The sequence below is a fragment of the Thalassophryne amazonica genome, chromosome 16 (assembly GCF_902500255.1).
Source record: "Thalassophryne amazonica chromosome 16, fThaAma1.1, whole genome shotgun sequence".
NCBI lineage: Eukaryota > Metazoa > Chordata > Actinopteri > Batrachoidiformes > Batrachoididae > Thalassophryne > Thalassophryne amazonica.
Genome location: NC_047118.1, coordinates 32212947 through 32240887, shown reverse-complemented (window position 1 = coordinate 32240887; position 27941 = coordinate 32212947). Strand labels below are relative to the sequence as shown.

The following is a 27941-nucleotide window of genomic DNA, read 5'->3' as shown; positions in this document are numbered from 1 at the left end:
CATTTGCCCAGATTTGAAACCAAAAATAGTTGCCTCTAGGGACTAGTGTCTACACATAAGTATCAATGGACCATATGCTAATTTACTAAATTCTGAAAGTTAGAAAAGGAAATCAGAAAAGCTATCTGGGACCTCAGAAAGCCCATCTGCAATTACTACTTGATCTCCAAAATCAGTCTATGCAAGCGAAATTATGTTCAGTATGAATGTTGTCATTAGTGCCACTTTGAAAATGAAATTCATGATAAGTAATTTATCCTAAACTTATGATCTGTTGTTTTTTCAAACTTATGCAAAAACAAATCCTGAGAAAATAAAATACAGTATGCGATAGTTAATAATTATTAAGAGCCTGTTCTTTCATATTTATGAATACATTTTACCTACACTGCAGTTGTTTTTTTAATGAGAACTCAACCTATCATTCTTTTTGAGTTCTACACATGTGGTGATACCTTATTTACACCAGGATGTTAATAAAATCAGTGCTGGCTATTCTCAGAATAAAGTACTTATATCCACAGTTTCAAATTGTATAAGTCAAATGGTGTCCACTTTATGGTCTTCTCAAAACATTAAAATTATTGTTCTGGATGTTCAGAATGCATCTGAGCTTATCTAGAAACCATTGGCTTATGGGGGCCTAAGCCGGCCCCCAGACCCCCAGCCTATTGGCTTCGGCCCTGCGGGCCTCGCACTTTGTCCCCCACCAATTTCTAGTGGTAAATTGTGCCCTTGCTGGGAACCAATCACCTCAACAAACGCTTTTACTGATGAGCTCCTCCCCTCAACTTGGCGTCTGATTCATTTGTATTGCCAGTGGCTTTCTTATATCTGGATAATCAGCCTTTAAAATAATGATTATGGAGTCACAAAGTCCCTGGACAGAGGAGTCTGGCGATGCTGATACCTTTCCATTCCTTTTCCTTTTTGGTCCCGCAAAAGTCATTGTATTATCTACAAAGTCAAGATCAGCAAACGTTTCCTTGTCCAAGCTGCTGGTTTGCACAATACTAGCCAACACCCAGTCCATGCAAGCACTGAACAGTGTAGAAACCAGAACACATCCTGGAAGAGTGTTAACTGGGAAAACATCAGAGTCTCTGCCCCTGCTCCACACCATGAGGGGAGATGATGGGCTGTAAGTTAGTGAGGTTAGCTTCTCAGTTCATTCTCACTCACTCATCTTCAACTGCTTATCCGGGATCAGGTCGCGGGGGCAACAACTCCAGCAGGGGACCACAGACGTCCCCTTTTCGGGCTCTTTCTCAATTCAATTCCCTGTCAAACAGGAAAATCACTAATGACCCTTTGGCAAGGTCCAGAATACCCAAGTTGCATACAGTGTGCAGTTGAGTGCCTTGCTCACCAATGTCAATATGTGGGTGTGTGTGACTTGGTAAATGTGAGGCATCATTGAAAAGCGCTCTGGCTGAATCAGAGGGAAAGTGTGATAGAAATGCAGTAAATTTACATTAGATTCACAGTACTACCTGTGTACAGGTTGGCTATGATGTCCAGCAACTTGTTCCAGCCCGATCAGCTAAATCAAATGCTTCGGGAAAAATCAACGTACGCTGCCAAAATTAATCCTTGCATTCACTGACTACTCGCAGAGCTCGGATGCAGTCAATTGTTGACGTCTTGGGTGTGAAGCCACACTACTCTGACCACTAAGCAGTAGAGGTGGGCTGATCGATCCTAATATCGATAATATCGATACCAACGCTGGTATTGATATTGAACGATCCTCGTGTAAAAAGATCGATACTGAAGCTTTTTTTTCTCTCCCGCACGCACTGACTGCTGCGCACGCAGATTCATCGAAGTCTACTCTCTGTCTGTAAGAGCAGCGCTGCGCTGTGTCACACAAACACGAAGCAGTGCACCTTTGTATTCTGGTTTTTCAGCCCTCTACCTCAAGAGATTTTGTTTTAAATTGTGTTGACTGATATTTTTTTAAACAAAAATGTTGATTGTGATAATAAAGTATTTTGTTGTCACGTACAATATTTGGCGAAATTCTGTCCTAGGTCTTTTGGATCCTTTGGATCTATGAAGCTTAAATATGAAAAAGTATCGGTATCAGTATCGATATCAGCGATACTGGGCCTGTATTTACTCGGTATCCGATCAATACCAAAATTCCCAGTATTTCCCACCTCTACTAAGCAGCAAGTAACTGAGACCGAATCCTGATGCATTATATGATAGAGAAAAAAAAACAAATCTTGCCTCATAATATTGTAGGAGGTCTTGTGATATACAGTACAGCTTAGTACGTGATCGCCACCATTCTAAGAGAAACAGGTTACTGGATCAGAAAACATGCCGTCACGACTCACATCCTTGTTAATAAAAACAGAGTAGATGCTGGATTCCTGAGGAAGTAGCTGCCATTTCCTGTTCAATCAAGAGGCACAAGGAGACCGTCTGATAAGAAGAGGAACACCCCTTTACCACCAGCACTGCCTGAAACACAAAGAGGTTGCCTTCCTCAAACTCCACCTCCACTGTCCTCCTGACCACCCTCCTGGCCCCCCGGTCTCCCTGGGCCTATCTTAATTTTACAGCAGTGAGCCAAAATTTCTGAGGATGGACACCAGAGCCGCCAAACGTCTGCTGCTCTTCACCAGCCTGCTCCTCTTCTGTAAGGACTCAAAGATCGCTGCACTTTTGGATGAAATGATTCTTCTAATTCATGAACATTTTTGTGTCTGTTTTCTGCAAACGCAGGGCGATGTGCCAGAGGTGACCTGTGTAAGTATGACACACAGCTCCGTTACTGACTTGGTCCAGATAATCATAGCCTTTCCAGAATTGTGACGGTTGTTTCTGTGTGTTACAAAATCAAATTATTTCAGCTTTTGTTTCATCAAATTGTTCATTTCTTAAAGGCTATTTGTGTATTGAGCTTTAGGCTTTTGATGCCTTAGTAATGTGACGGTTATAGGGGAGGTGATGGTCTTGTGGTTAAGCGTTGGGCTTGAGACCAGAGGATCCTGGTTCAAATCCCAGCCTGACCGAAAAATCACTAAGGGCCTTTGGGCAAGATCCTTAATCCCCTTGTTGCTCCCGGTGTGTAGTGAGCGCCTTGTATGGCAGCACCCTCACATCAGGGTGAATGTGAGGCATTATTGTAAAGCGATTTGCACGTCTGATGCAGATGGAAAAGCGCAATATAAATGCGGTTCTTTTATGTACATTATGTGCTATTTCACATCAGCGAGCAGAAGCTGCCATAAATCCCACGAGGGAAGAGAAGGTCAGCAACTGTTTGTTGGAGTTTTTCCTTCCTTCAGCTGCTTACTGTGCAGCAGAATGGCGGTAAATGAGCGGCTTCCTCCAGATGTCACCTTTGTTGCAACGAGAATAATAGACTGTGATTCTTGTGTTTCCCTGATATTGGGTTTACATAAGCACTGCCTGTGGTGGGTGCTACTAACCTAAAAGCTAGCTTTGATAGCCGCTAATCTGCTAACTAAAAAAATGCTAAACCCCTACAGCAATTAACTGATATTGAACGATCCTCGTGTAAAAAGATCGATACTCAAGCTTTTTTTCTCTCCTGCATGCACTGACTACTGCACACGCAGATTCATCGAAGTCTACTCTCTGTCTGTAAGAGCAGCGCTGCACTGTGTCACACAAACACGAAGCAGCGCACCCTTGTATTGTGGTTTTTCAGCCCTCTACTTCAAGAGATTTTGTTTTAAATTGTATTGACTGATATTTTTTAAACAAAAATGTTGATTGTGATAATAAAGTATTTTGTTGTCACGTACAATGTTTGGCGAAATTCTATCCTAGGTCTTTTGGATCCTTTGGATCTATGAAGCTTAAATATGAAAGAGTATCGGTATCAGTATCGATATCAGCGATACTGGGCCTGTATTTACTTGGTATCGGATCAATATCGGCAATTTCAGCTTATGAGCCAATCATCAGCAATATATATATCATCAGCAATATATATATATATATATATATATATATAGCTGATGATTCCTTGTATAAACTTTGATTAAAGAATGATAATTTTTAGACGTGAGTATTTGTCCCAGTGAGATATGAGTAAGTGAGAATAGAAGAGAACAAAGTGTCAAAGTAATAAAAGAAAGAACGAAAATAAATCAAATAGCTAATCATGGCAGGCATAGATTAGGAGGGATCAATCTTACATTATCCAAAGAGCAAAAATAAGTAAATGAGAGAATCAGCTCAGTTATTACGTGAAATTGTTGACATTCTAATATGCTGTCTATGTGCGGTCTGCATAAGTTGGGAGTGGCAAGATGGCCACCAGTTTGCTTCAGCACGGTGTGTGTGGGCCAATGAGCTATCCAGTAATATATCCAGTTCAGTGGTCTTCCTGCATTAGCTGAACTGTGCCCGCCACTGAGCACTGCATGCAGACTTAATATATTATTTTTCCTATGATGTGTGTCCAACTGTATTGTGTATTGCAGCATATACCATCGACGGCGTTGGTTTAACAATCTACCCCAGCAGAACAGTAGAGAGTGGAACGGCGGTGACTTTACGGTGCGAGGCCAAAGTCAGTCACGACCCCTCCCTGCATCTGATGTACAACTTCCAGTTTATCCGCTATGATGTTCCTGTGCACTCAGCCGCCACCTCAAACATCTCCGCCCTGTATAACCTCACGCCTGCCAGGGCGGCTGACTCCGGAACCTATGAATGTCGGGTCTCAGTCAAGGAAAAGAGCAAAACAAGCGATGCTGAAATGCTCACAGTCACAGGTAAAAACTAAACAGATCACCCTTCTAACATACAAGTATTCCAAATCCGTATTGTCATTGTTGGATTAAAAGCTTTGATGATGTATGTTTGCCATCCAGTTACATTTTTCAGGCTGCTTTCTGACCATCCAGGCTGCCATAAGTCCATTTCACGTGACTGCTGTGTGATAATATACTTGCAGAGATCTCCCTACATGACTTTTCAATTATCCAAGTCATACTAATAAACATGTTGTCGCTGATAGTCATTTATAAAGTTTTGTTCTCACGCATGGTTTTGCAGTCATGACTTCAGATGCTATGCTTCCTTGGCATTATGTTCAAGGACATTCAGATTTCAGAATGTTGAATGGCAATCTCCAAAAATGTCTGCGAAACATCATTTTAAAATGGAAAATGAAACCCACATGACAAGCAATGAAAACAGACATGGTAACAAGGATAATATAAGTTTTGTGTCAATTAACTCAGCAGTCTTTTGTTGATGTTTCTTTTAATCTGCCAACAACAACATTTTTACCTTTGCTGCTCAAAGCTGAGGAAATACAATAGCTCACAGCTGCAAAACAAAGAGTTCGAATAACTTCGAGATAAGTGCACTTTTTCCTCAAGTCATATTAACATTGTTAGCAGGTCAAGCGTCTGAATGTTGGACTCACCTGCTGGTTTAAGAATTATTTCATCACATTGAACTGGGCAACGTTGGCACTAAACAATGTAATATTACAGAGGTGCAGTTTTCAATTTCTTTTCATTAATATAGTGCTAAATCACAAAGAAAGGTGCTTCACACAAGTAAGGTCTAACTTTACCAACCCCCAGAGCAAGCACACAGGAGACAGTGGTAAGATAAAACTCCCTCTGATGATTTGAGGAAGAAACCTCAAGCAGACCAGATTCAAAGGGGTGACCATCTGCTTAGGCCATGCTACCAACATTCATTCATTAATTCATTCATCTCCTACTGCTTAGTCCAATTAAGGGTCGCGGAGGGCTGGAGCCTATCCCAGCAATCATAGAGCGCGAGGCGAGGTACACCCAGGACAGGACGCCAGTCTGTCACAGGGCCACAAATAGACAAACAAACACAGACACACCCACACACACACCTACGGACAATTTTAAAGATGCCAATCCACCTAACCCACATGACTTTGGATGTGGGAGGAAACCGGAGTACCCGGAGGAAACCCATGCAAACATGGGGAGAACATGCAAACTCCACACAGAAAGGCCACAGGAATTGAACCCACAACCTTCTCGCTGTGAGGCAACAGTGTTAACCAACAAAATTTACAAAACATTTCACAAAACAAATATACAGGAAATGTTGCCGGTGCACTGTACAGGAGGGTTACAGAAACAGACACCACACCCATCTCTGGATGGAGCTGCACCTCAAACAGAGGGAAAAAAAAGAATCAGGTATCAGAAAGACAACAAATACAGTATAATTTGTCAGCATTAAGCAACAACAACAAAAAATACTAAGGTGATCGCCGGCCACTAGCCCTAAGTTTCACTAAAAGACCCAGAATTTAGATAAAGTTGAGACCGCGGCCTGCTCTGTTTCCTAATAAAATGAATTAAAAGAGTAAAAAGCATAGTAACATACTATGCCAGTATGCTAGCCATACGAAAGGGAAAATAAGTGCGTCTTAAGTCTGGACTGGAAAGTCTCCACAGAATCTGACTGTTTTATTGACGCAGGGAGATCATTCCACAGAACAGGGGCACGATAAAAAGCTCTGTGACCTGCAGACTTTTTATTCACCGTAGGGACACAAAGTAGTCCTGCACCCTGAGAACGCAGAGCCCAGGCCGGTACGTAGGGTTTAATTAGGTCAGCTAAGTAGGGAGATGCCGGTCTGTGAACAGTTTTATAGGCTAGTAGCAGAACCTTAAAATCTGATCTCACAGGGACAGGAAGCCAGAATTTGTGTCACCATTTCATGACGATTGTATATCCTCAGGGTTGCAGACGCCTGTTCTGCTGTTGAGTAAGATCACACTCTACGAGAGTCAGGAGATCACAGCCACCTGCAGCGCTCCCGAAGAGAAAGGACTCCTCATCTTCCGCTTTTACCAAGAGTTCATGCCTACAGGGGCAGAAATGATCAAACAGGTGGCACCCACCAAGAACTCATCAGAGACTAAACTGGTCCTGAGGCGGATTGGAGACACATACCTGTACTGTGACTACGAGCTCGCCATGCTTCCTGCAGCTGGACGCTCTAACACCAGCAACAAGATTCAAGTGGCTGTCAGAGGTGATTAGATTCAGCACTGTTGGGTGAGGAGAGGGCTGTACTACGATGTGAGGTTAGTGGATTAGGGTACACTATGCCTAAATTCACAGTTTTCATGTAACTCTCTGAATATTGGAGGTATTTCAATTGATAGTAATTGTGCCACTATTAGGTAGGCCTTATTTTGATTCCCAGTCACATTAACTGCCTTTGCCCTTGAATAAGACCTTTCAAGTGCATTGGCGCAGTCCAACCAGCTGTAAATGAGTCCTGTCTCTGGCTGTGCAAGTAACCTGTTGTCAGACTGGCATCTCATCCAGGGGTAATTTCAATTTCAATTTCAAATTTCAATTTAATCAGCTTATAAAGCGCCAAATCACAACAAAAGCCATTTCAAGGCACCTCACAAGAACAGCTCAACATATAAATTAAAATAAATAAATAAAAATGAAAATACATAATTAAAAACAGAAGTAAAAGAATAAAACAGATAAATAAAAACTATTCATGAGAAGGAGAATAAAAATAGGATTTAAGTCTTGACTTAAAAATGTCACTGGACTCTGACTGCCTCGCGGTCGCAGGAAGACCGTTCCACAGAGCAGGTGCACCATAAGAAAAAGCTCTTTGACCTGTTGACTTCTTCTTCACCCTGGAAACACAGAGAAGTCCCGCATCCTGCCACTGCAAAGCCTGGGCCGGCACGTAGGGTTCCACCAGATCAGCCAGATAAGACGGCGCCAGTCTATGAACAACTTCTATTATTCTATTCTATTTTATTGATAACAGTCAATAATGCAGCCGGTCTGCTCTGTGTAATCCTGATCCTGCCAGATCTCAGAAGCTAAGCAGTGCAGGATCTGGTTACTTGGATGGGAGACCTCTTTGGAACACCAGCGGCTGTGTGTGTTTCTCCAGGTAAAACTGGAGTTGCATCAGGAAGGACATCCGGCGTAAAACTTGTGCCATTTACCAAAGCGGATCTGGCTGTGTCCGCTGTGGTGACCCTGAACAAAAACCAGGAGCAGCCGAATGACCAACAACATTGACAACAGTCAATAATAGAACCTTAAAATCTGCTTTCACATAGACAGGGAGCCAGTGTAAAGATGCCAAAATGGGTGTGATATGTTCAAACCTTCTGCTTCGTGTCAAAAGTCTGGCAGAAGTGTTCTGAACCAGCTGAAGACCCCTAATGCTGGACTGCGGTAACCCTGAAAACAGTGGTAGAATTTCATTTGCTTTACGCTAAGGAATCCTTAGTTTTGAACTGGCACCAGTGGGCCTAGAGCCTGTGCAGGACTTGCTTCTTCTTCCAGGTAGCTCAATGGGATAGGACTTGGGCTACTACTATGTAGACCTAGCATTTCTGCACCCTTGGACAAGTCCTTTTATCTGCATTGGTGCAGTCCACCCAGATCTAAATGTGTACCACCTTTGTCTGTGCAAATAAACCTGCCATGGACTGGTGTCCCATCCAGGGAGAGTCATAGACTCTCATTCACCTCAGGCTACGTTATCCAGAGATAAGTACCAGCACCAACTGGCCCCAGCATCCTCAGAGGATTCCTCTCTACCTTATTTGCAGCAGCAGTGCTGCCTTTAGCTGTAATGGTGTCTTTCTACTTCCCATAGCTCTGTGTAATGGTAGCTAGCAGGTGTTATGCATTGAATAAACTTCAGTCCTTGACACCAAAAGATGGACCAGTGATAGACACTAAATCCTTTCGGTTGTAGCCTCCTTGTTGGAGTATCTGCCTCCCATACCAAATCAACTTGTGTCAAGTCTAGGACCACCATAACACCACAAAACTGCCTTGGTTCCTGGATGGCAACCATCCAGTCAGACAATCTCCGTATCTCTAAAGTTGCCATCTACCTGCCAGCTGAAGCATGTACGTCCCCTTGGCCTTCTCCAATCACTGGAGTCCTCAACACTCAGACACCATTGTGCTGGATTATGCACAGAAAAACACGCCATAGCTAAGGTCATGATTTTGAGTCCAATATGGGATAGGCACAACACATGACCCTGATGGAAGTGGGGTTTAGGTGGGGGTTAGTGTAAAGGTTGGCAACAGGTGCAATACAGTGAGTGAACATCACCCCCTCATACCAAAAGGTGATGTAGAGATAAACACTACAGGCCTTGGGTTTTAGCCTCCAGGTTACATCTGCAAAATAGTTACTTGCTCCTCCTGGCTGAAATATGTGGCGCATTACTGGTCCAATTTTCCAGAAGATGTGACAAATGATGCATAAGACACCTTATTTAATGGGAACCATTCTAGATCCTGAAACAAAAGACCCCAGTTAACAAATCAAGCTGATAACCACCAATACAAGTTACCTCTAATTGGGACGTTTGGGTATGTTGAGCCAGCTTACTAAAAGAAAGCCTGCGTACGTTGATCTCACTTTGTAGTACATCCCTCTGGACCGTATGTGGGCTTTATGAAGAAGGTGGGAGAAACTGATCAATCTGCATTGTATCTTGCAGCACTCTACATTTCGCCAACAATGAATATTCTACCCTCCACTACCGTCTATGAGGGTGAAATCATTGAGGTGGTGTGTAAAGTAATCGCGCCCCCTGAGAATGTACAAGTGTTCCTGACTAAGGACAGGAAGATCCTCAAGAAAGCCTCCATGAGCTTGAATCATCGAATTACGGCAAAAACAGAGGACTCCAGGGAGCTCGTGTGCAAAGCAGAGTTGGACAACACACAGAAAGAAACCAGAAAAACAATCACAGTCAAAGGCAAATGTTGTGAAGCACTTCAACCTGCTTTCTTTACTAAATCCATAGCATTGTGTCTCATTGGAATTTTCACTTCCTGTGTCCATCCCAAACAGAGGTGTTTTCAAGACCACAGCTGAAGGTGGAGCCGGCTGAAGTATTTGAGGGAGAACGTTTCACGCTAACCTGCTCTGTCACCATTTATGATCACAGCAGGATCACCAATGACACGCTGCGCTACTCCATCTTCAAGAATTCCACGCAACTCACGAACACAACCACATACAGCGTGGTGGCAGGGCCGGCTCAGAATGCACAGTACACATGTAAAGTCCAGACGGTCTCGCTGATGAACAGCTTTGTAAAAGAAAGCTCCTCTGTTGTTGTTGAAGCCAAAGGTAAGTAAGATTCATCAAAAGCATCAATACATGGTAAATGGACTGCTTTTATATAGCGCTTTTCCATCTGCATCAGACACTCAAAGTGCTTTACAATTATGACTCACATTCACAATTCACCAAGCTTTACTAAATTATAAATAACTTTTTAATGATATGAGATAGAAACTTTTTTTTGTTTTTTTGCTGAAAAGTTAATAACGCGGATTTTCGAGCCAGCCATCGGCCATCTTTGTACTCCTCATAGACGCTGTGTGATGACGTGTGCAATGTGAGTGTCCAATCAGAATTAGTTCACTGTCACATGGTTTTCCAAAATCCAATTGTAGGGCAGATTCACCTCACATGAAAAGCCAAAGATTGTTTTCAGGAGTGATATGTTACTAGTTGGCCCGTTTAAATAGCTCCCTGGGTGCTCCAATGACTACATACTATTGGGCTCCAAATGCGCCCTGCGCCATTATGCACAGCGATCACTGAAAGCAGACGGAGAGCCTCTGATGACAATCTCACATGCTCAAACAGTGTGTAACTATCAGGATTGCTCCACTAGTTTGCATGTGAATGTCACTGAATAACTCTGATGCCTTTACCATGAAGACAAAAAAACACATAGATCATTTTGTATATATTGTTCAAAATGTGCATTTGTGTTTATTGTTTGAACCTTTTTGTTGTACAGTCTTTCACACAAGACCTCAAATTACCTTTATAAAGTGTCAAAACAGTTGTTTATTATAGTTTGCTGTGTGTTTTGAATAAATGTGTGTGGAAAATTATTTTCCGCTTTACTTTTTCATCCTAATTTTTGATTGTAAACCTTTATTACACTTATAAAAAAGAACAAAAGCATATATATTCTGAAAGCACAGGTTGTCCTGAAAAAAGATACATAAAACGTGATTGTGGGATGCAGGGAGAGCTGTTAACAGCAATAATAAAACATTTATGCCAGGCGAGTGAACTGTCCAAAACATGCCCTCGGACCCCAGAGGTTTAAGGACCTTGCCCAAGGGCCCTTAGTGATTTTCCAGTCGGGCTGGGGTTTGAACTGCGGATCCTCTGGTCTGAAGCTCAACACTTAACCATTACTTTATTAGCAGCTGCGGACAACTTGTTAGCAGCTGCTAAAAGTAACTAGTAATCTAACTTGGTTATTTTCAAGACTGAGTACTCAGAAAAGTAACTAATAGTTACTTTTCTGAGTACTCAGTGAGTAACTAATAACTATATAAAAGTAACTATTAGTTACTTTGCTGATTACTCAGTCTTAAGAGTAACCAAGTTAGATTACCTTATTAGTTACATTACTTATTAGTTACAAGTTGTCGGCAGCTCCTAATAAGGCAGCTGCATAAAGCTGCTAATAAAGTAATTATGAAAGTACAACTTTTCAAAGTAATTGTGGCAACACTGCTCTGAGCAAGAAAATAGGCAACAACATTGGTAAGAAAAAAATGTAATCGGGCCTTTTTTAAATGAAGGAAGAAACCTCAAGCAGATCAGCCTCAGTGGGGTGACCATCTGCTTTGGCCATTCTACCAATAACAAAATAAATCAAAGAATTGTCACACATGCAAAGACAGAAATGTTGCAGTTTAGCAATTGTATACATACAGAGCTGCCTTTCTCAGACAGTGGTCTGTGGACCACCAGTGGTCCATGACCGAGCTCTAATGGTCTGAGAGTATATTTTGTAAAATGTCACATTTTAAATTAATATCATATTATAACTTAAAAGTGTTTCTCAAACTGTTGAAAATGACTCTAAAGCATCATAGATAGTAGCATATATGTGACTGAGCAAACAACATTCTTTGTAAAGCTGTCAGTATTAAGTTGTAATTTGTAATGTACCATTGGTTGGATATTTGGGGAGTTAGGTGGTCCTTGAGATTGCAATGGCGGATTGTTCAAATCATCCAAATGGTGAAGAGCAGAGTACCATAGACTGGAACGGGAACATTTTCAAAAGTTCATTTTATACTTTTGATTCTTCTAGATGTCCACAGCATGCACTAACATTTCTCCACGTTGCACCCAGTGAGTCAAAGCTTCACATTCTCAAGAAATGTTTTTTCCCAGAATGCAAAAGATGGATAACCACACTTTACTTTTCTAGGCCAGGCTCAAAACATTTCAATCACCTCTCATATTTTAGGATTGCTTCAGATCAAAAACATGCTTATTTAGGATCTGCTCCTTTCTCTGCCCCTGACCAAGGCAGCATCTACATCTGGAGTTGGTCCCCGGGCGCCGGACTGTGGCTGCCCACTGCTCCTAGTGGTTGGATTGTGTCTAACTGTAATTAGGATGGTTAAATGCAGAGGACACATTTCGTTGTATGGATGTATATATGTGCAATGACAATAAAGTTTCTATTCTATTCTTTCTCTTTTTTCCCAGCTTTCATTCAAATTGGTTGTCTTCATATGCCTTATATTGCAATTTTTTTTAATTTGTCCAAATTTGTCGTGGCTCTGTCCGTTTTTGTGGATTTGCTCTATCCTAGTTTTATTTCCAAATTAGACAAATCAAATCAAATTTATGAATTTGTATAGCGCCAAATCATGACTAGTCGCCTCAAGGCGCTTCACAAACATCATTTAAAAGACAGAATAAAATAAATAAAAGGAATAAAAAAAGAAACACACAATCGTATAAAATACTAATGATAAAACAGGGAAAAAAAGTGTCTTCAATCTGGCCTGAGTCGGACTGTCAGATCTGCACAGGCAGATCATTCCACAGAGCTGTAACCCGCTGACCTTTTAATTCGCCCTAAGAACGCACAATAGGCCTGCACCCTGTGAACGCAGGGCCCCAGCCGGTACGTAGGGCTCAACCAGGCTGGCCAGGTAGGGGGGTGCCAGACCGTGAACAATTTTTTAGGCCAATAATAACACTTTAAATACAATCTCAAAGAGACCGGAAGACAGTGAAGGGATGCCAGAATGGTGTAATGTGGTCAAATCTTCTGCTTCGTGTCAGAGGTCTGGCAGCAGCATTTTGAACCAGTTGAAGACCCTTGATCATGGACCACAGTAAACCAGAAAACAGAGCATTACAGTAGTCCAGTCTGGAAGAAATCCATCATTATATTTGATTTTTAAAAAACCTGTCCATCAATCCTGTTAACAACCCAAAATAAAAAAAAAAAAAACTGATAAGTATGACATCATTTTTGTTATATATATATATATATATATATATACAACAAAATGATCACAATTTTAAAAAAATGTGCGAAACAATAATGCATTAGATTATGACTAAATATTTTGAAAATTATGATCTTGAAACAATTTTCCTTCAGGATTAATAAAGTTCTTTCATATTCCTGCTTTAATCTGCATTCTGCTCTCTTCTGCTGCAGTTCCTGTTTCGGAGCCTGTGCTGAGTGTGGTTGGGGATGTGCTCGTGGTAGGAAAGCCCTTTCTCCTGCTTTGTCACAGTGACAGAGGGAGCCTTCCAATTACATACGTGCTGTACGGCCCCAACAGGCAGCACCACACCAGAGTGGTGACAAAGGCGGGCGATCAAGCCACTTTCAACACCTCTGCCATCTACAAGAGAGACGACATCCTCAAATTTCTTTGCCATGCGAAAAACAATGCATTTATACCCTCGAAGATAAGCTCGGCAGAGAAGCTGCTACGCTCAACCGTCATCATAGGTGTGTTCGATGTAGGAATCATGAAGATACACCGAATCGTTTGTGGAAAGTTACTGCAGAACTAAAGTGTATTTTACCCTCTGCAGAGCCTGTGTCCAAACCACAGCTGACTACAATCCCCAACACAGAGCACATCGCAGAAGGCCAGGACGTGACCTTTACTTGCACCGTACAGAGAGGCACGCCTCCCATCAACTTCACCTGGTACCACTCTGACAGAGGGGGCGTGCTCGCATTCAAGTCCTCCCCCGAACTGAAAGAATCTTACATCATCAAAGGTGTCAAAGAGGAGCACGCTGGAAAATACTACTGCATGAGCACCAACCAGGCAAACGAGGTCAAACAGAGTTACACCGTCAACATTGAAGGTCTGTTTTATCTTCAGTCAGTAGAACCAGTTTCTCTGTGTTAACTGTCAGTCTTAGTGAAACTTAACTGAACCCTATAAATGTTTAAAAAAATTAACAACTGCAAAGTGAACACATGGTAACATTTCATCTCCTTGTACAGTAGTGTTCAGAATAATAGTAGTGCTATGTGACTAAAAAGATTAATCCAGGTTTTGAGTATATTTCTTATTGTTACATGGGAAACAAGGTACCAGTAGCTTCAGTAGATTCTCACAAATCCAACAAGACCAAGAATTCATGATATGCACACTCTTAAGGCTATGAAATTGGGCTATTAGTAAAAAAAAGTAGAAAAGGGGGTGTTCACAATAATAGTAGCATCTGCTGTTGACGCTACAAACTCAATACTATTATGTTCAAACTGCTTTTTTAGCAATCCTGTGAATCACTAAACTAGTATTTAGTTGTATAACCACAGTTTTTCATGATTTCTTCACATCTGCGAGGCATTAATTTTGTTGGTTTGGAACCAAGATTTTGCTGGTTTACTAGTGTGCTTGGGGTCATTGTCTTGTTGAGACACCCATTTCAAGGGCATGTCCTCTTCAGCATAAGGCAACATGACCTCTTCAAGTATTTTGACATATCCAAACTGATCCATGATACCTGGTATGTGATATATAGGCCCAACACCATAGTAGGAGAAACATGCCCTTATCATGATGCTTGCACCACCATGCTTCACTGTCTTCACTGTGAACTGTGGCTTGAATTCAGAGTTTGGGGGTCGTCTCACAAACTGTCTGCGGCCCTTGGACCCAAAAAGAACAATTTTACTCTCATCAGTCCACAAAATATTCCTCCATTTCTCTTTAGGCCAGTTGATGTGTTGTTGTAACCTCTTCTGCACATGTCTTTTATTTAACAGAGGGACTTTGCAAGGGGATTCTTACAAATAAATTAGCTTCACACAGGTGTCTTCTAACTGTCACAGCACTTACAGGTAACTCCAGACTGTCTTTGATCATCCTGGAGCTGATCAATGGGTGAGCCTTTGCCATTCTGGTTATTCTTCTATCCATTTTGATGGTTATTTTCCATGCATCTCTGGGTTGTTTTTTTTTTTTGTTTTTTTGTCCATTTTAAAGCACTGGAGATCATTGTAGATGAACAGCCTATAATGTTTTGCATCTGCGTATAAGTTTTCCCCTCTCCAATCATCTTTTTAATCAAACTACGCTGTTCTTCTGAACAATGTCTTGAACGTCCCATTTTCCTCAGGCTTTCAAAGAGAAAAGCATGTTCAACAGGTGCTGGCTTCATCCTTAAATAAAATTATTGTGAACACCCCCTTTTCTACTTTTTTTTTTTTTACTAATAGCCCAATTTCATAGCCTTAAGAGTGTGCATGTCATGAATGTTTAGTCTTGTTGGATTTGTGAGAATCTACTGAATCTACTGGTACCTTGTTTCCCATGTAACAATAAGAAATATACTCAAAACCTGGATTAATCTTTTTGGTCACATAGCACTACTATTATTCTGAACACTACTGTAAGTATTGACAGTTCACACAGTAACCCTTATGTCAAAAAACCCTTTCAGTGACCTTGACTTTTGACCTGATATTGTAAGTAATAAATTTAATAAGGGTTAATGAAATTTGCCTGGGCAACATACATCGCATATGTCGAAACAATTGTGTTTCTTTGTTTGTTTGTTTTTTTAACCATCCACTGACCTTGACATTGGCCTTTCATTCCCAAAAATCAAAAGGGTCAGAGATTCATGCACTCCCAACAAATATACTTGTTACAAAAACTCTTAATGTAACCTCGATCTTTGACCTTCGGACCCAAAAAACAAACAAAAGGGTTGTTGGAATAAGGTAACATAACTTACAAAGCAAGTGTGGTAACATTGTATATGCATTTGGTTTATGCATTTGTGGCAAAATGAAAGCTTCCAGTGATCTTGACCTTTGACCCTCCCACCCAAAAAACAAAAGGGTTGTTAGAATAAGGTAACATAAGTTACAAAGCAAGTGTATTAACAATGAGGTATATGCAGCTGATTTTGTCATGATCACAACATTTGTGGCAAAATAAAAGCTTCCAGTGATCTTGACCTTTGACCCTGCAACCCAAAAAACAAAATGGTTGTTCGAATAAGGTAAGATAAGTTACAACGCAAGTGTGGTAACAATGTATATGCATTTGGTTTATGCATTTGTGGCTAAATAAAAGCTTCTAGTGATCTTGACCTTTGACCTTATGATCCCAAATTCATTAAAGCTCTTGGAGTAAAGCTACCTAGCATACACATCAAGTTTAGTGACATCCAGGTTTAGTACATCAGACATTTTCATGCTTACAAGTAATTTGTGGAAGTGCTTCCAATGATCTTGACTTTTGACCTTCTGACCCCAGAACCAATAAGGCTATTGGAGTCAAGCTACACAATGTACATAGAAAGTTTATTTAAAAAAAAAAGAAAAGAAACAAAAAGCAGGTGTGTACAGCAGGCATTATCACGACCTAAAAAAAAATGTTTAAAGCAATTCCTGTGAGCATGACCTTTCACCTTCTCATCCCAAAATCAGTTGTCTTCTTGTAGTCAGGCTCACAATCAAATGTGTGGGTTACAAGCATTTTTAGTCAAAATGTGCTTCATGTGATCTTGACCTTTTGATCTTGTGACATCCAAAAAAAAATAGACATCACTGGTCACTTCACCCACACACATTCAGAGCATTTTGTGTTGATAAGACAAATCTGTTCTCTGAAAAATGTGCAGAAAGCAAATTAAAAACCTTTGTGTATCAGGAAGTGACAGTAGGAAAACAATGTCAGAGCAAAAAAGTTGCATGTTTTGTGGGAACACTTTGGATGACGAGTTTTAATGCCTCATAAATAAAATTATTTGACTTGAATCTGAATGTATTTGTCAGTGACGCTGGCTGGCTGGAAGAAAGGCGTGATCGCAGTCGTTTGCATCCTGTTTGTGGTCGCCTGTATCCTCGTTGTCGCCTTTAAAAAACGTCATCTTACATTTAAGAGGAAAAGACAGCTTGACCTTTCAGGGTGAGTCACTTCAATCCTGTTAAGTCAAAAATGTGTTTTATAGTTAAAGTGATATGAGTTGCGTGGCAAGCTGAAGTGGCGTTGATGTGTTTTGTATCTTAGGAAGCCCAAACCAGAGGAAGTGAGTCTGACCCAGGCAGAGGTCACTGAGGCTGACAATGGTAAAGTCTAACATTATACATCCTCCAAGGCCCAAAAATGTGTGTCTGGTATATGTTAGTTAGTTACGCTGTCTGTCAAAAAAAACTCAAAAACTACACCTAGTTACATTTTTCAAGCAACTTGTAACCTGAAGATGTGCAGTAAGATTTTCTAAGCAAAATTGTAAAAACAAAAGTATATTTTTAAAGCATGTTAATAATCCTATTTCTCTCAGAGGCACTCGGCTCATGCTAACATTAGCAAGTTTTCATGCTATCGTTGGGCTGTTAGCATCACGTTATGCGTTGCTAGAGTTTTCTTCCTAATCGTGGCCAATTAGCATCCCATCGTATGATGCTAATGAGTTTTAATGCTGATATCAGCCTGTTAGCATTGCGTTTCTGACAACAAACTTTGAGTGGCTGAGGACATGACCATACTTGTATGTATTTTTTTTATTTCATATATATATATATATATATATATATATATATATATATATATATATATATATATATATATATATATATATACTCAACAAAAATATAAACGCAACACTTTTGGCCAAACACTTTGAGGGAAATGGTGATATTGTGTATGTGGAAAAAGTTTTAGATCTTTGAGTTCATCTCATACAAAATGGGAGCAAAACCAAAAGTGTTGCATTTATATTTTTGTTGAGTGTGTGTATATATATATATATATATATATATATATATATATATATATATATATATATATATATATATATATATATATATATATATATATATATATATATATGTATGTATGTATGTTCTCCACTCAGATTGCAATAGCCAATTACAGATTAGCCTTTCCATCCATCATTAACCTGTATTTTGGCATGCTTGACGCCAGAAAGTTATGTTGGAGCCAAAAGGATCCAAAAAGGCTAGGACCAAAAGTTATATTGGATCGGTTCCCACTGACCAATAGCGTTAGAGCTTACTGCCAACAGCTAGCCAATCAGAGCGCGGCATACAAAGGTCAGGAACTATCTGACAGACGCTGGTTGAAAAAATGGCAACAAACATGTCAACAACAGCAGAAAATCGTCTGCCAGTGAGGTTTGCTGAGTTCACAGAGGAGGAACTGGTGGAAATATTGAACTCCAAGGATGCAAAAAACACTAAGAAGGTAGACAAGCACGCTACTGACATTTTAGAAGCATTCATCTGAATCAAAATCGTCAATCACAGTAATTGGAGCTGAATCAACAAACTGTCACTGGACAGAACTTGACAGGCAAGGGCTTGCAAAGTTGTTACGAAAATTTTACGCTGAGGTGCGGCTTAATTTGGGAGGGGGGTGGAGAACATAACAATTGATGGATGGCAAGTCGTCCAACATAGAGAAATATTGGATGAAGAAAAGTATTATTGGACGAGGCGTAGCAATATAGTAACAAATATACTATTTCTCTATGTTGGACTCCTTACCATCCATTATTTGTATAATATACTCGTGTGTGTGCATATATATATATATATATATATATATATATATATATATATATATATATATATATATATATAAAATATCTGCTTTGTTTAATGTTTAAGCAGTGAATGAATAAATGTGATGTTGGTGCTGTCTTCTTGTTTGTAGCCACTCCACAGGTGATGGGAAAAACTGTTTGGAGTGAGCATGTATCAGCATCTGGTCAGGACTGTTAAACTTTTCATCTTATTATATTAAATTCCATGAAAACCAAGTCAACATTGTTCAATCCAATGGCTCTATTGTCCTGCAGAGTCTGAGGATCAGAAAAATGTGACCCTGCCAGAAAACCCAGAAGTACAGAGCACTGAGGTGCAGACCGAAGACGGAGATTCTGATGCAGGTAACGATACCTGATGAGGAAGTTATGCTTTTGTTGTATTTTGTTTGTTTGTTTGAGCATCAGAAGAAGAAAGAATTAAGTTTGATATACGTAGACCCTGAGGCCCACTGGTGCTTATCCCCAGATTATGTAGCACAAGGGCCTAGAAATCCATCTGTACAGAACGTCAGTCCGTCAGTACCCATTTACAGTTAAGTGGGCTTGGATAATCGAGATGAAGTGTCCTGTCCAAGGACACAGACAGGTAGTGTGATTGGGAATAAAACCAGGTCTATATATTGATAGCTCATCTCCTCATCCCACTGAACTAACTGCTCTACACAGTCAGAAGCATATCTCAAAAATAACAATGGATTTCAGTGAAATTTGATGTAGAGGTAGACCTTGTGTCAAGGATGAATGGAGTAAATATTGGGGTGGATCCAGATCAACCATGTACAATGAGTCAATTTTTTGAGTGTACATTGCACATATATTGTAGTATCATAGTACATATATTCACCGATATGTTGCTATATGTTAATTTTCTGAAAATACTTATGATATAATTTATATTGCTTGGATTTGCTTAACTTTTTACTGTTGCTTTTAAGTTGCATAATGCTGTAGAGTTCCCAACTTGTTTCTCATTACTCTCAGAACAATAGCAACAAAGGCATCTCTTCTCATGTTATCTCATGTCATGTCATTACATCTCATGTCATCTCATCTCATCTCAAGTGCTATAAAATGATATAAAATTGTTATATTTGCTAAATGTTGCTCAAATATTGGGACTCAGTGCAGTAATATAGTCAGACAAAAGAAATGTCATGTTATCTCACATCATCTCATGTCATCATCACAAGTGTTGTAAAATAATGTAAAGTTGTTAGATTTGCAAAATGTCGCTCAAAACCGGTTCCTCATATTCACCCATTCACATACTGATATCAGGGTGTGACCATGCAAGGCACTCAGCTGCATATCATGAAGATTAAGGACCTTGGCTAAGGGCATTTAGGGATTTGAAGAGAGAATCCTCTGGTCACAAGCTCACTACTTTAACCTCTTGACCATTACCACCTGTTATGGTAAAAGTGGCATATGGTAACATTCTGATGGAAGAGCAGGAAATTCTTTTGCGGCATGTGACTAAAGTTAAAAGCAGGTGCCTCCACAGGTCATTTATTCCAACTGCAGTGACAATACTTCAAAATGATTTAGCACCATATCCACTTGCTGATTTTTGCACTATTAACTACGACTTCCGCCACCTTTTGTGCTTTATTAGATGCACAACTGTGCAATTTATCCTGTGCAATAATTTTACCATTTCTCTCTCTCTCTCTCTCTCTCTCTCTCTCTCTCTCTCTCTCTCTCTCTCTCTATATATATATATATATATATATATATATATATATACGAGGTCTGTTAGAAAAGTATCCGACCTTTTTATTTTTTTCAAAAACCATATGGATTTGAATCACGTGTGATTGCATCAGCCAAGCTTGAACCTTCGTGCGCATGCGTGAGTTTTTTCACGCCTGTCGGTTGCGTCATTCGCCTGTGAGCAGGCTTTGAGTGAGGTGTGGTCCACCCCTCTTGTCTATTTTGTATTGCGAATAAATGTCTGAATGATTTGGAGCTTTGCTGTATCAATTTTTTTCCAGAAACTGTGAGAGACCTCCAGGTGGACACCGTTCGAAAATTAATATGGCTTTCAGGGACGATTTTATGGGGATTACACAGATTGAGGAGTGATCCAGACGGTTTAAAGACCGCCCACAACTGCTGAGAGCGCGGCGCGCTCCCAGCCCCCATCGACAGGCTGACACCCCGCTGGAACAAGCAGATCATTTCCAACGTGAAGGCTTTGTTGATCCGGGACCTCGTCTGACTTTCACAAAAAGGCAGAAGTTGTGGACCTCAGCACTTTTCCGGCACATTCCACTGTTACAGGAGTTTTTTTCATGGAAAGAAAAGCGGAGGGACGCACCACGGAGCCGTTCATTACGCGGGACAAAACCACCTCGGTGTTGGTCTCACAGGACGACTTAAAGGTGGATTTCAGATGGATTCCGGTTGCTTTTCAGTCGTGTGATTATCCGATTGTGATTGTGCATGAGCTGGACCTGCCCCAACATGTGCTGGAAGGCTTCATCACTGCATTGCTTTGCGCCATGCAGCTCCATCGCGACGCGCGGAATTCCTCCGCACGTCTGTCTCAATCAATCAATCAATCAATTTTTTTATATAGCGCCAAATCACAACAAACAGTTGCCCCAAGGCACTTTATATTGTAAGGCAAGGCCATACAATAATTATGTAAAACCCCAACGGTCAAAACGACCCCCTGTGAGCAAGCACTTGGCTACAGTGGGAAGGAAAAACTCCCTTTTAACAGGAAGAAACCTCCAGCAGAACCAGGCTCAGGGAGGGGCAGTCTTCTGCTGGGACTGGTTGGGGCTGAGGGAGAGAACCAGGAAAAAGACATGCTGTGGAGGGGAGCAGAGATCGATCACTAATGATTAAATGCAGAGTGGTGCATACAGAGCAAAAAGAGAAAGAAACAGTGCATCATGGGAACCCCCCAGCAGTCTACGTCTATAGCAGCATAACTAAGGGATGGTTCAGGGTCACTTGATCCAGCCCTAACTATAAGCTTTAGCAAAAAGGAAAGTTTTAAGCCTAATCTTAAAAGTAGAGAGGGTGTCTGTCTCCCTGATCTGAATTGGGAGCTGGTTCCACAGGAGAGGAGCCTGAAAGCTGAAGGCTCTGCCTCCCATTCTACTCTTACAAACCCTAGGAACTACAAGTAAGCCTGCAGTCTGAGAGCGAAGCGCTCTATTGGGGTGATATGGTACTACGAGGTCCCTAAGATAAGATGGGACCTGATTATTCAAAACCTTATAAGTAAGAAGAAGAATTTTAAATTCTATTCTAGAATTAACAGGAAGCCAATGAAGAGAGGCCAATATGGGTGAGATATGCTCTCTCCTTCTAGTCCCCGTCAGTACTCTAGCTGCAGCATTTTGAATTAACTGAAGGCTTTTTAGGGAACTTTTAGGACAACCTGATAATAATGAATTACAATAGTCCAGCCTAGAGGAAATAAATGCATGAATTAGTTTTTCAGCATCACTCTGAGACAAGACCTTTCTGATTTTAGAGATATTGCGTAAATGCAAAAAAGCAGTCCTACATATTTGTTTAATATGCGCTTTGAATGACATATCCTGATCAAAAATGACTCCAAGATTTCTCACAGTATTACTAGAGGTCAGGGTAATGCCATCCAGAGTAAGGATCTGGTTAGACACCATGTTTCTAAGATTTGTGGGGCCACGTACAATAACTTCAGTTTTATCTGAGTTTAAAAGCAGGAAATTAGAGGTCATCCATGTCTTTATGTCTGTAAGACAATCCTGCAGTTTAGCTAATTGGTGTGTGTCCTCTGGCTTCATGGATAGATAAAGCTGGGTATCATCTGCGTAACAATGAAAATTTAAGCAATACCGTCTAATAATACTGCCTAAGGGAAGCATGTATAAAGTGAACAAATTTACATTTACATGAACAAATTGTAATCTATTAGACAAATATGATTCAAACCACCGCAGCGCAGTGCCTTTAATACCTATGGCATGCTCTAATCTCTGTAATAAAATTTTATGGTCAACAGTATCAAAAGCAGCACTGAGGTCTAACAGAACAAGCACAGAGATGAGTCCACTGTCCGAGGCCATAAGAAGATCATTTGTAACCTTCACTAATGCTGTTTCTGTACTATGATGAATTCTAAAACCTGACTGAAACTCTTCAAATAGACCATTCCTCTGCAGATGATCAGTTAGCTGTTTTACAACTACCCTTTCAAGAATTTTTGAGAGAAAAGGAAGGTTGGAGATTGGCCTATAATTAGCTAAGATAGCTGGGTCAAGTGATGGCTTTTTAAGTAATGGTTTAATTACTGCCACCTTAAAAGCCTGTGGTACATAGCCAACTAACAAAGATAGATTGATCATATTTAAGATCGAAGCATTAAATAATGGTAGGGCTTCCTTGAGCAGCCTGGTAGGAATGGGGTCTAATAAACATGTTGATGGTTTGGATGAAGTAACTAATGAAAATAACTCAGACAGAACAATCGGAGAGAAAGAGTCTAACAAAATACCGGCATCACTGAAAGCAGCCAAAGATAACGATACGTCTTTGGGATGGTTATGAGTAATTTTTTCTCTAATAGTTAAAATTTTGTTAGCAAAGAAAGTCATGAAGTCATTACTAGTTAAAGTTAATGGAATACTCAGCTCAATAGAGCTCTGACTCTTTGTCAGCCTGGCTACAGTGCTGAAAAGAAACCTGGGGTTGTTCTTATTTTCTTCAATTAGTGATGAGTAGAAAGATGTCCTAGCTTTACGGAGGGCTTTTTTATAGAGCAACAGACTCTTTTTCCAGGCTAAGTGAAGATCTTCTAAATTAGTGAGACGCCATTTCCTCTCCAACTTACGGGTTATCTGCTTTAAGCTACGAGTTTGCGAGTTATACCACGGAGTCAGACACTTCTGATTTAAAGCTCTCTTTTTCAGAGGAGCTACAGCATCCAAAGTTGTCTTCAATGAGGATGTAAAACTATTGACGAGATACTCTATCTCCCTTACAGAGTTTAGGTAGCTACTCTGCACTGTGTTGGTATATGGCATTAGAGAACATAAAGAAGGAATCATATCCTTAAACCTAGTTACAGCGCTTTCTGAAAGACTTCTAGTGTAATGAAACTTATTCCCTACTGCTGGGTAGTCCATCAGAGTAAATGTAAATGTTATTAAGAAATGATCAGACAGAAGGGAGTTTTCAGGGAATACTGTTAAGTCTTCTATTTCCATACCATAAGTCAGAACAAGATCTAAGATATGATTAAAGTGGTGGGTGGACTCATTTACTTTTTGAGCAAAGCCAATAGAGTCTAATAATAGATTAAATGCAGTGTTGAGGCTGTCATTCTCAGCATCTGTGTGGATGTTAAAATTGCCCACTATAATTATCTTATCTGAGCTAAGCACTAAGTCAGACAAAAGGTCTGAAAATTCACAGAGAAACTCACAGTAACGACCAGGTGGACGATAGATAATAACAAATAAAACTGGTTTTTGGGACTTCCAATTTGGATGGACAAGACTAAGAGACAAGCTTTCAAATGAATTAAAGCTCTGTCTGGGTTTTTGATTAATTAATAAGCTGGAATGGAAGATTGCTGCTAATCCTCCGCCCCGGCCCGTGCTACGAGCATTCTGACAGTTAGTGTGACTCGGGGGTGTTGACTCATTTAAACTAACATATTCATCCTGCTGTAACCCGGTTTCTGTAAGGCAGAATAAATCAATATGTTGATCAATTATTATATCATTTACCAACAGGGACTTAGAAGAAAGAGACCTAATGTTTAATAGACCACATTTAACTGTTTTAGTCTGTGGTGCAGTTGAAGGTGCTATATTATTTTTTCTTTTTGAATTTTTATGCTTAAATAGATTTTTGCTGGTTATTGGTAGTCTGGGAGCAGGCACCGTCTCTACGGGGATGGGGTAATGAGGGGATGGCAGGGGGAGAGAAGCCCTCCGCACGTCTGTCTCAATGTGCCGAAAAAGTGCTGATGTCCACTCTTTTCACAATTCCTGTGCTAGTCAGACGACATACCGGATCAAGACAGCGTCCAGTTTAGAAATGAACGGCACATTCCACTGTTACAGGAGTTTTTGTCATGGAAAGAGGAGTGGCTCCACCGCGCGTCGCGGTGGAGCTGCATGGCGCAAAGCAACGCCGTGATGAAGCCTTCCAGGACATGTTGGGGCAGGTCCAGCTCATCCACAATCACAATCGGATAATCACACGACTGAAAAGCAACCCACAGCCGTCTGAAATCCACCTTTAAGCCGTCCTGAGAGACCAACACCGAGGTGGTTTTGTCCCGCGTAATGAACAGTTCCGTGGCGCGTCCCTCCACTCCTCTTTCCAAGACAAAAACTCCTGTAACAGTGGAATGTGCCGTTCATTTCTAAACTGGACGCTGTCTTGATCCGGTATGTCGTCTGACTAGCACAGGAATTGTGAAAAGAGTGGACATCAGCACTTTTTCGGCACATTGAGACAGACGTGCGGAGGAATTCCGCGCGTAGCGGTGGAGCTGCATGGCGCAAAGCAACGCCGTGATGAAGCCTTCCAGGACATATTGGGGCAGGTCCAGCTCATGCACAATCACAATCGGATAATCACACGACTGAAAAGCAACCGGAATCCATCTGAAATCCGCCTTTAAGCCGTCCTGTGACCAACACCAAGGTGGTTTTGTCCCGCATAATGAACGGCTCTGTGGCGCGTCCCTCCGCTTTTCTTTCCATGAAAAAAACTCCTGTAACAGTGGAATGTACCGAAAAAGTGCTGATGTCCACATCTTCAGCCTTTTTGTGAAAGTCAGACGAGGTCCCGGATCAACAAAGCCTTCACGTTGGAAATGATCTGGCTGTTCCAGCGGAGTGTCAGCCTGTCGATGGGGGCTGGGAGCGCGCCGCACTCTCAGCAGTTGTGGGCGGTCTTTAAGCCGTCTGGATCACTCCTTAATCTGTGTAATCCCCATAAAATCATCCCTGAAAGCCATATTAATTTTCCGAACGGTGTCCACCTGGAGGTCTCTCACAGTTTCTGGAAACAAATTGATGCAGCAAAGCTCCAAATCGTTCAGACATTTATTCGCAATAAAAAATAGACGAGAGGGGTGGACCACACCTCACTCAAAGCCTGCTCACAGGCGAATGACGCAACCGACAGGCGTGAAAAAACTCACGTATGCGCACGAAGGTTCAAGCTTGGCTGATGCAATCACACGTGATTCAAATCCATATGGTTTTTGAAAAACATAAAAAGGTCAGATACTTTTCTAACAGACCTCGTATATATATATATATATATATATATATATATATATATATATATATATATATATATATATATATATATATATCACTAACTTTTAAATCAGGTCGTCTGCAAGTGATTTAGCACCAGGTTCTCCACAAACATGAGTTGGGTGGGAGGAGAGGGGCGGCCACATATCCGGCCGCGCCCCAGTCCAGTCACGAGCGGCTCTGCTCACCGGGCCCCCCCCCCCAAGCTATCAGGGGCCAACCGAAAATCCACGGCACTTCGGTATCACTTCGTCTAGGCAGGATTCTGACTTAGAGGCGTTCAGTCATAATCCCACAGATGGTAGCTTCGCATATATATATACATACTCACTTATATTCTATTTTTCGCATAATCTGTTCACATTAGTATTTATGCACCCACCAGCAAACACTGCAATATACTTTAGTCACCTTTCTTTAATGTAAATATTTTTCTTTTCTTTACTACTGTATGTCTCTTGCTTTTTCCCCAATGTAGGATCAATAAAGTTTATCTTATCCTATTTTGAATAAACTCTTTGCATTTATACGTTTTCTTGTGACAGTTCCACAGGAGAGCAAAGAAACGACGCACAGCAAAAAACGGAACTCCAGGCAATGTACGTCCAGCGTCCTCTTCCTCCTTCAGATCCCTCTCATGTTACACATTGAGACGAATCATTCACCAGAGCTTCATTAAAAAAAAAAACACCAGGAAACAGGCTTCAGCCCAGCTTTAAACACAAGCATTGTTAGTGAAAGAACGTTAAAACAGAAACACGTCAGGTGTCCATTTCCTGTCTTTGTCCCAGGAAACGTGCTGTTCTAACAAACGCGTGTTGGCCTGCAGTACATCCGCTGACACTGACAGCAACCATTGTTTGATACACTTGGGAGACTATAACCTACAAACTAAAAAAATGATCTGTTTTTTTCATTGTTAAGAAATTGGCTTCTCTGATGCCAAAAAGCAGACTTGTTTGTTGGAAAATAATTTTCAGTGTGCATAATTGTGCATTAGGGTTACAAACTTTTTTTGCAACTCCATAGTCCTGCATCATAATGATGAGCTTTTGGTAGAAAACAATGAAAATCAATGTTTGTTTGTTTTTTGTTTTTTTGGGGGGGGGGGGGGGTTGTTTGTTTGTTTGTTTGTTTGCTTTTGGGGTTTTTTCTTTTGTTTTGTTTTGTTTTTGCAGGTGATTAAAAAATGTTCACTAACTTTTAAATTTTTATACCCAGTTGCATTTGGGTGGATTTCCAAAAACTAGAACCCTGGTTGAATAATAAACAAAAAAGGGAAAAAGTATGATGAATCACCACTGACAAATGCTAAAAATTTATTGAAAGCACAAGAGTGTTATGCAACCTTGATCACATTCAAATGTTTTGCATAATAAGAGTACAAACATGAGTTCATGGGTGACCTTTTTTTTTACAGATATGGTAAATGGGCCGCATTTATATAGCACTTGGCATCAGATGCTCAAAGGGCTTTACAGTAATGCCTCACATTTACCCTGATGTCAGATAGCTCAAACATGAGTTCACTTTAGTTACTTATGCATAAAAGCTCATCTAAATATGATACAGGAAATAATTTTTGAGGAAACAAATTAAGGTGTATATTTTGCATGTTTCTGTGTAGACTCTCAGTTGTCCAGGTGGTTTCCATAGTAGAGAAGCTTGAATCTTCGACTGGACTTGGTTGCTTGATGCGAGGATGTTTCGCTTCAAATCGCAGAAGCTTCCTC

At 40.7% G+C, this 27941-nt stretch overlaps 1 protein-coding gene and 1 long non-coding RNA gene across 3 annotated transcripts in view; one reads left to right on the top strand and one right to left on the bottom strand.

The window, feature by feature from the left end:
• The first annotated feature begins 2356 nt into the window (after positions 1–2356).
• pecam1 (platelet/endothelial cell adhesion molecule 1) overlaps positions 2357–27941 on the top strand; it is a 29373-nt gene continuing 3788 nt past the window's right edge. Inside the window, exons 1-13 of one of the 2 annotated variants that reach the window (XM_034190609.1) lie at positions 2357–2650; positions 2737–2760; positions 4470–4763; positions 6737–7033; positions 9513–9773; positions 9869–10150; positions 13527–13826; positions 13913–14194; positions 17127–17259; positions 17362–17420; positions 19030–19083; positions 19175–19264; positions 26754–26807. In XM_034190609.1, coding sequence (XP_034046500.1) covers positions 2596–2650; positions 2737–2760; positions 4470–4763; positions 6737–7033; positions 9513–9773; positions 9869–10150; positions 13527–13826; positions 13913–14194; positions 17127–17259; positions 17362–17420; positions 19030–19083; positions 19175–19264; positions 26754–26807 — 2185 coding nt within the window. In that variant the 5' untranslated portion in view covers positions 2357–2595. The remainder of the gene's footprint in view (positions 2651–2736; positions 2761–4469; positions 4764–6736; positions 7034–9512; positions 9774–9868; positions 10151–13526; positions 13827–13912; positions 14195–17126; positions 17260–17361; positions 17421–19029; positions 19084–19174; positions 19265–26753; positions 26808–27941) is intronic. The other variant, XM_034190610.1, reaches the window with a different exon arrangement.
• On the bottom strand, positions 8496–27807 carry LOC117528078. Its single transcript, XR_004565668.1, has 3 exons — positions 27729–27807; positions 11372–11377; positions 8496–8506 (listed from the first exon to the last, which is right to left on the bottom strand). It is a non-coding gene; the product is annotated as an uncharacterized LOC117528078 (long non-coding RNA).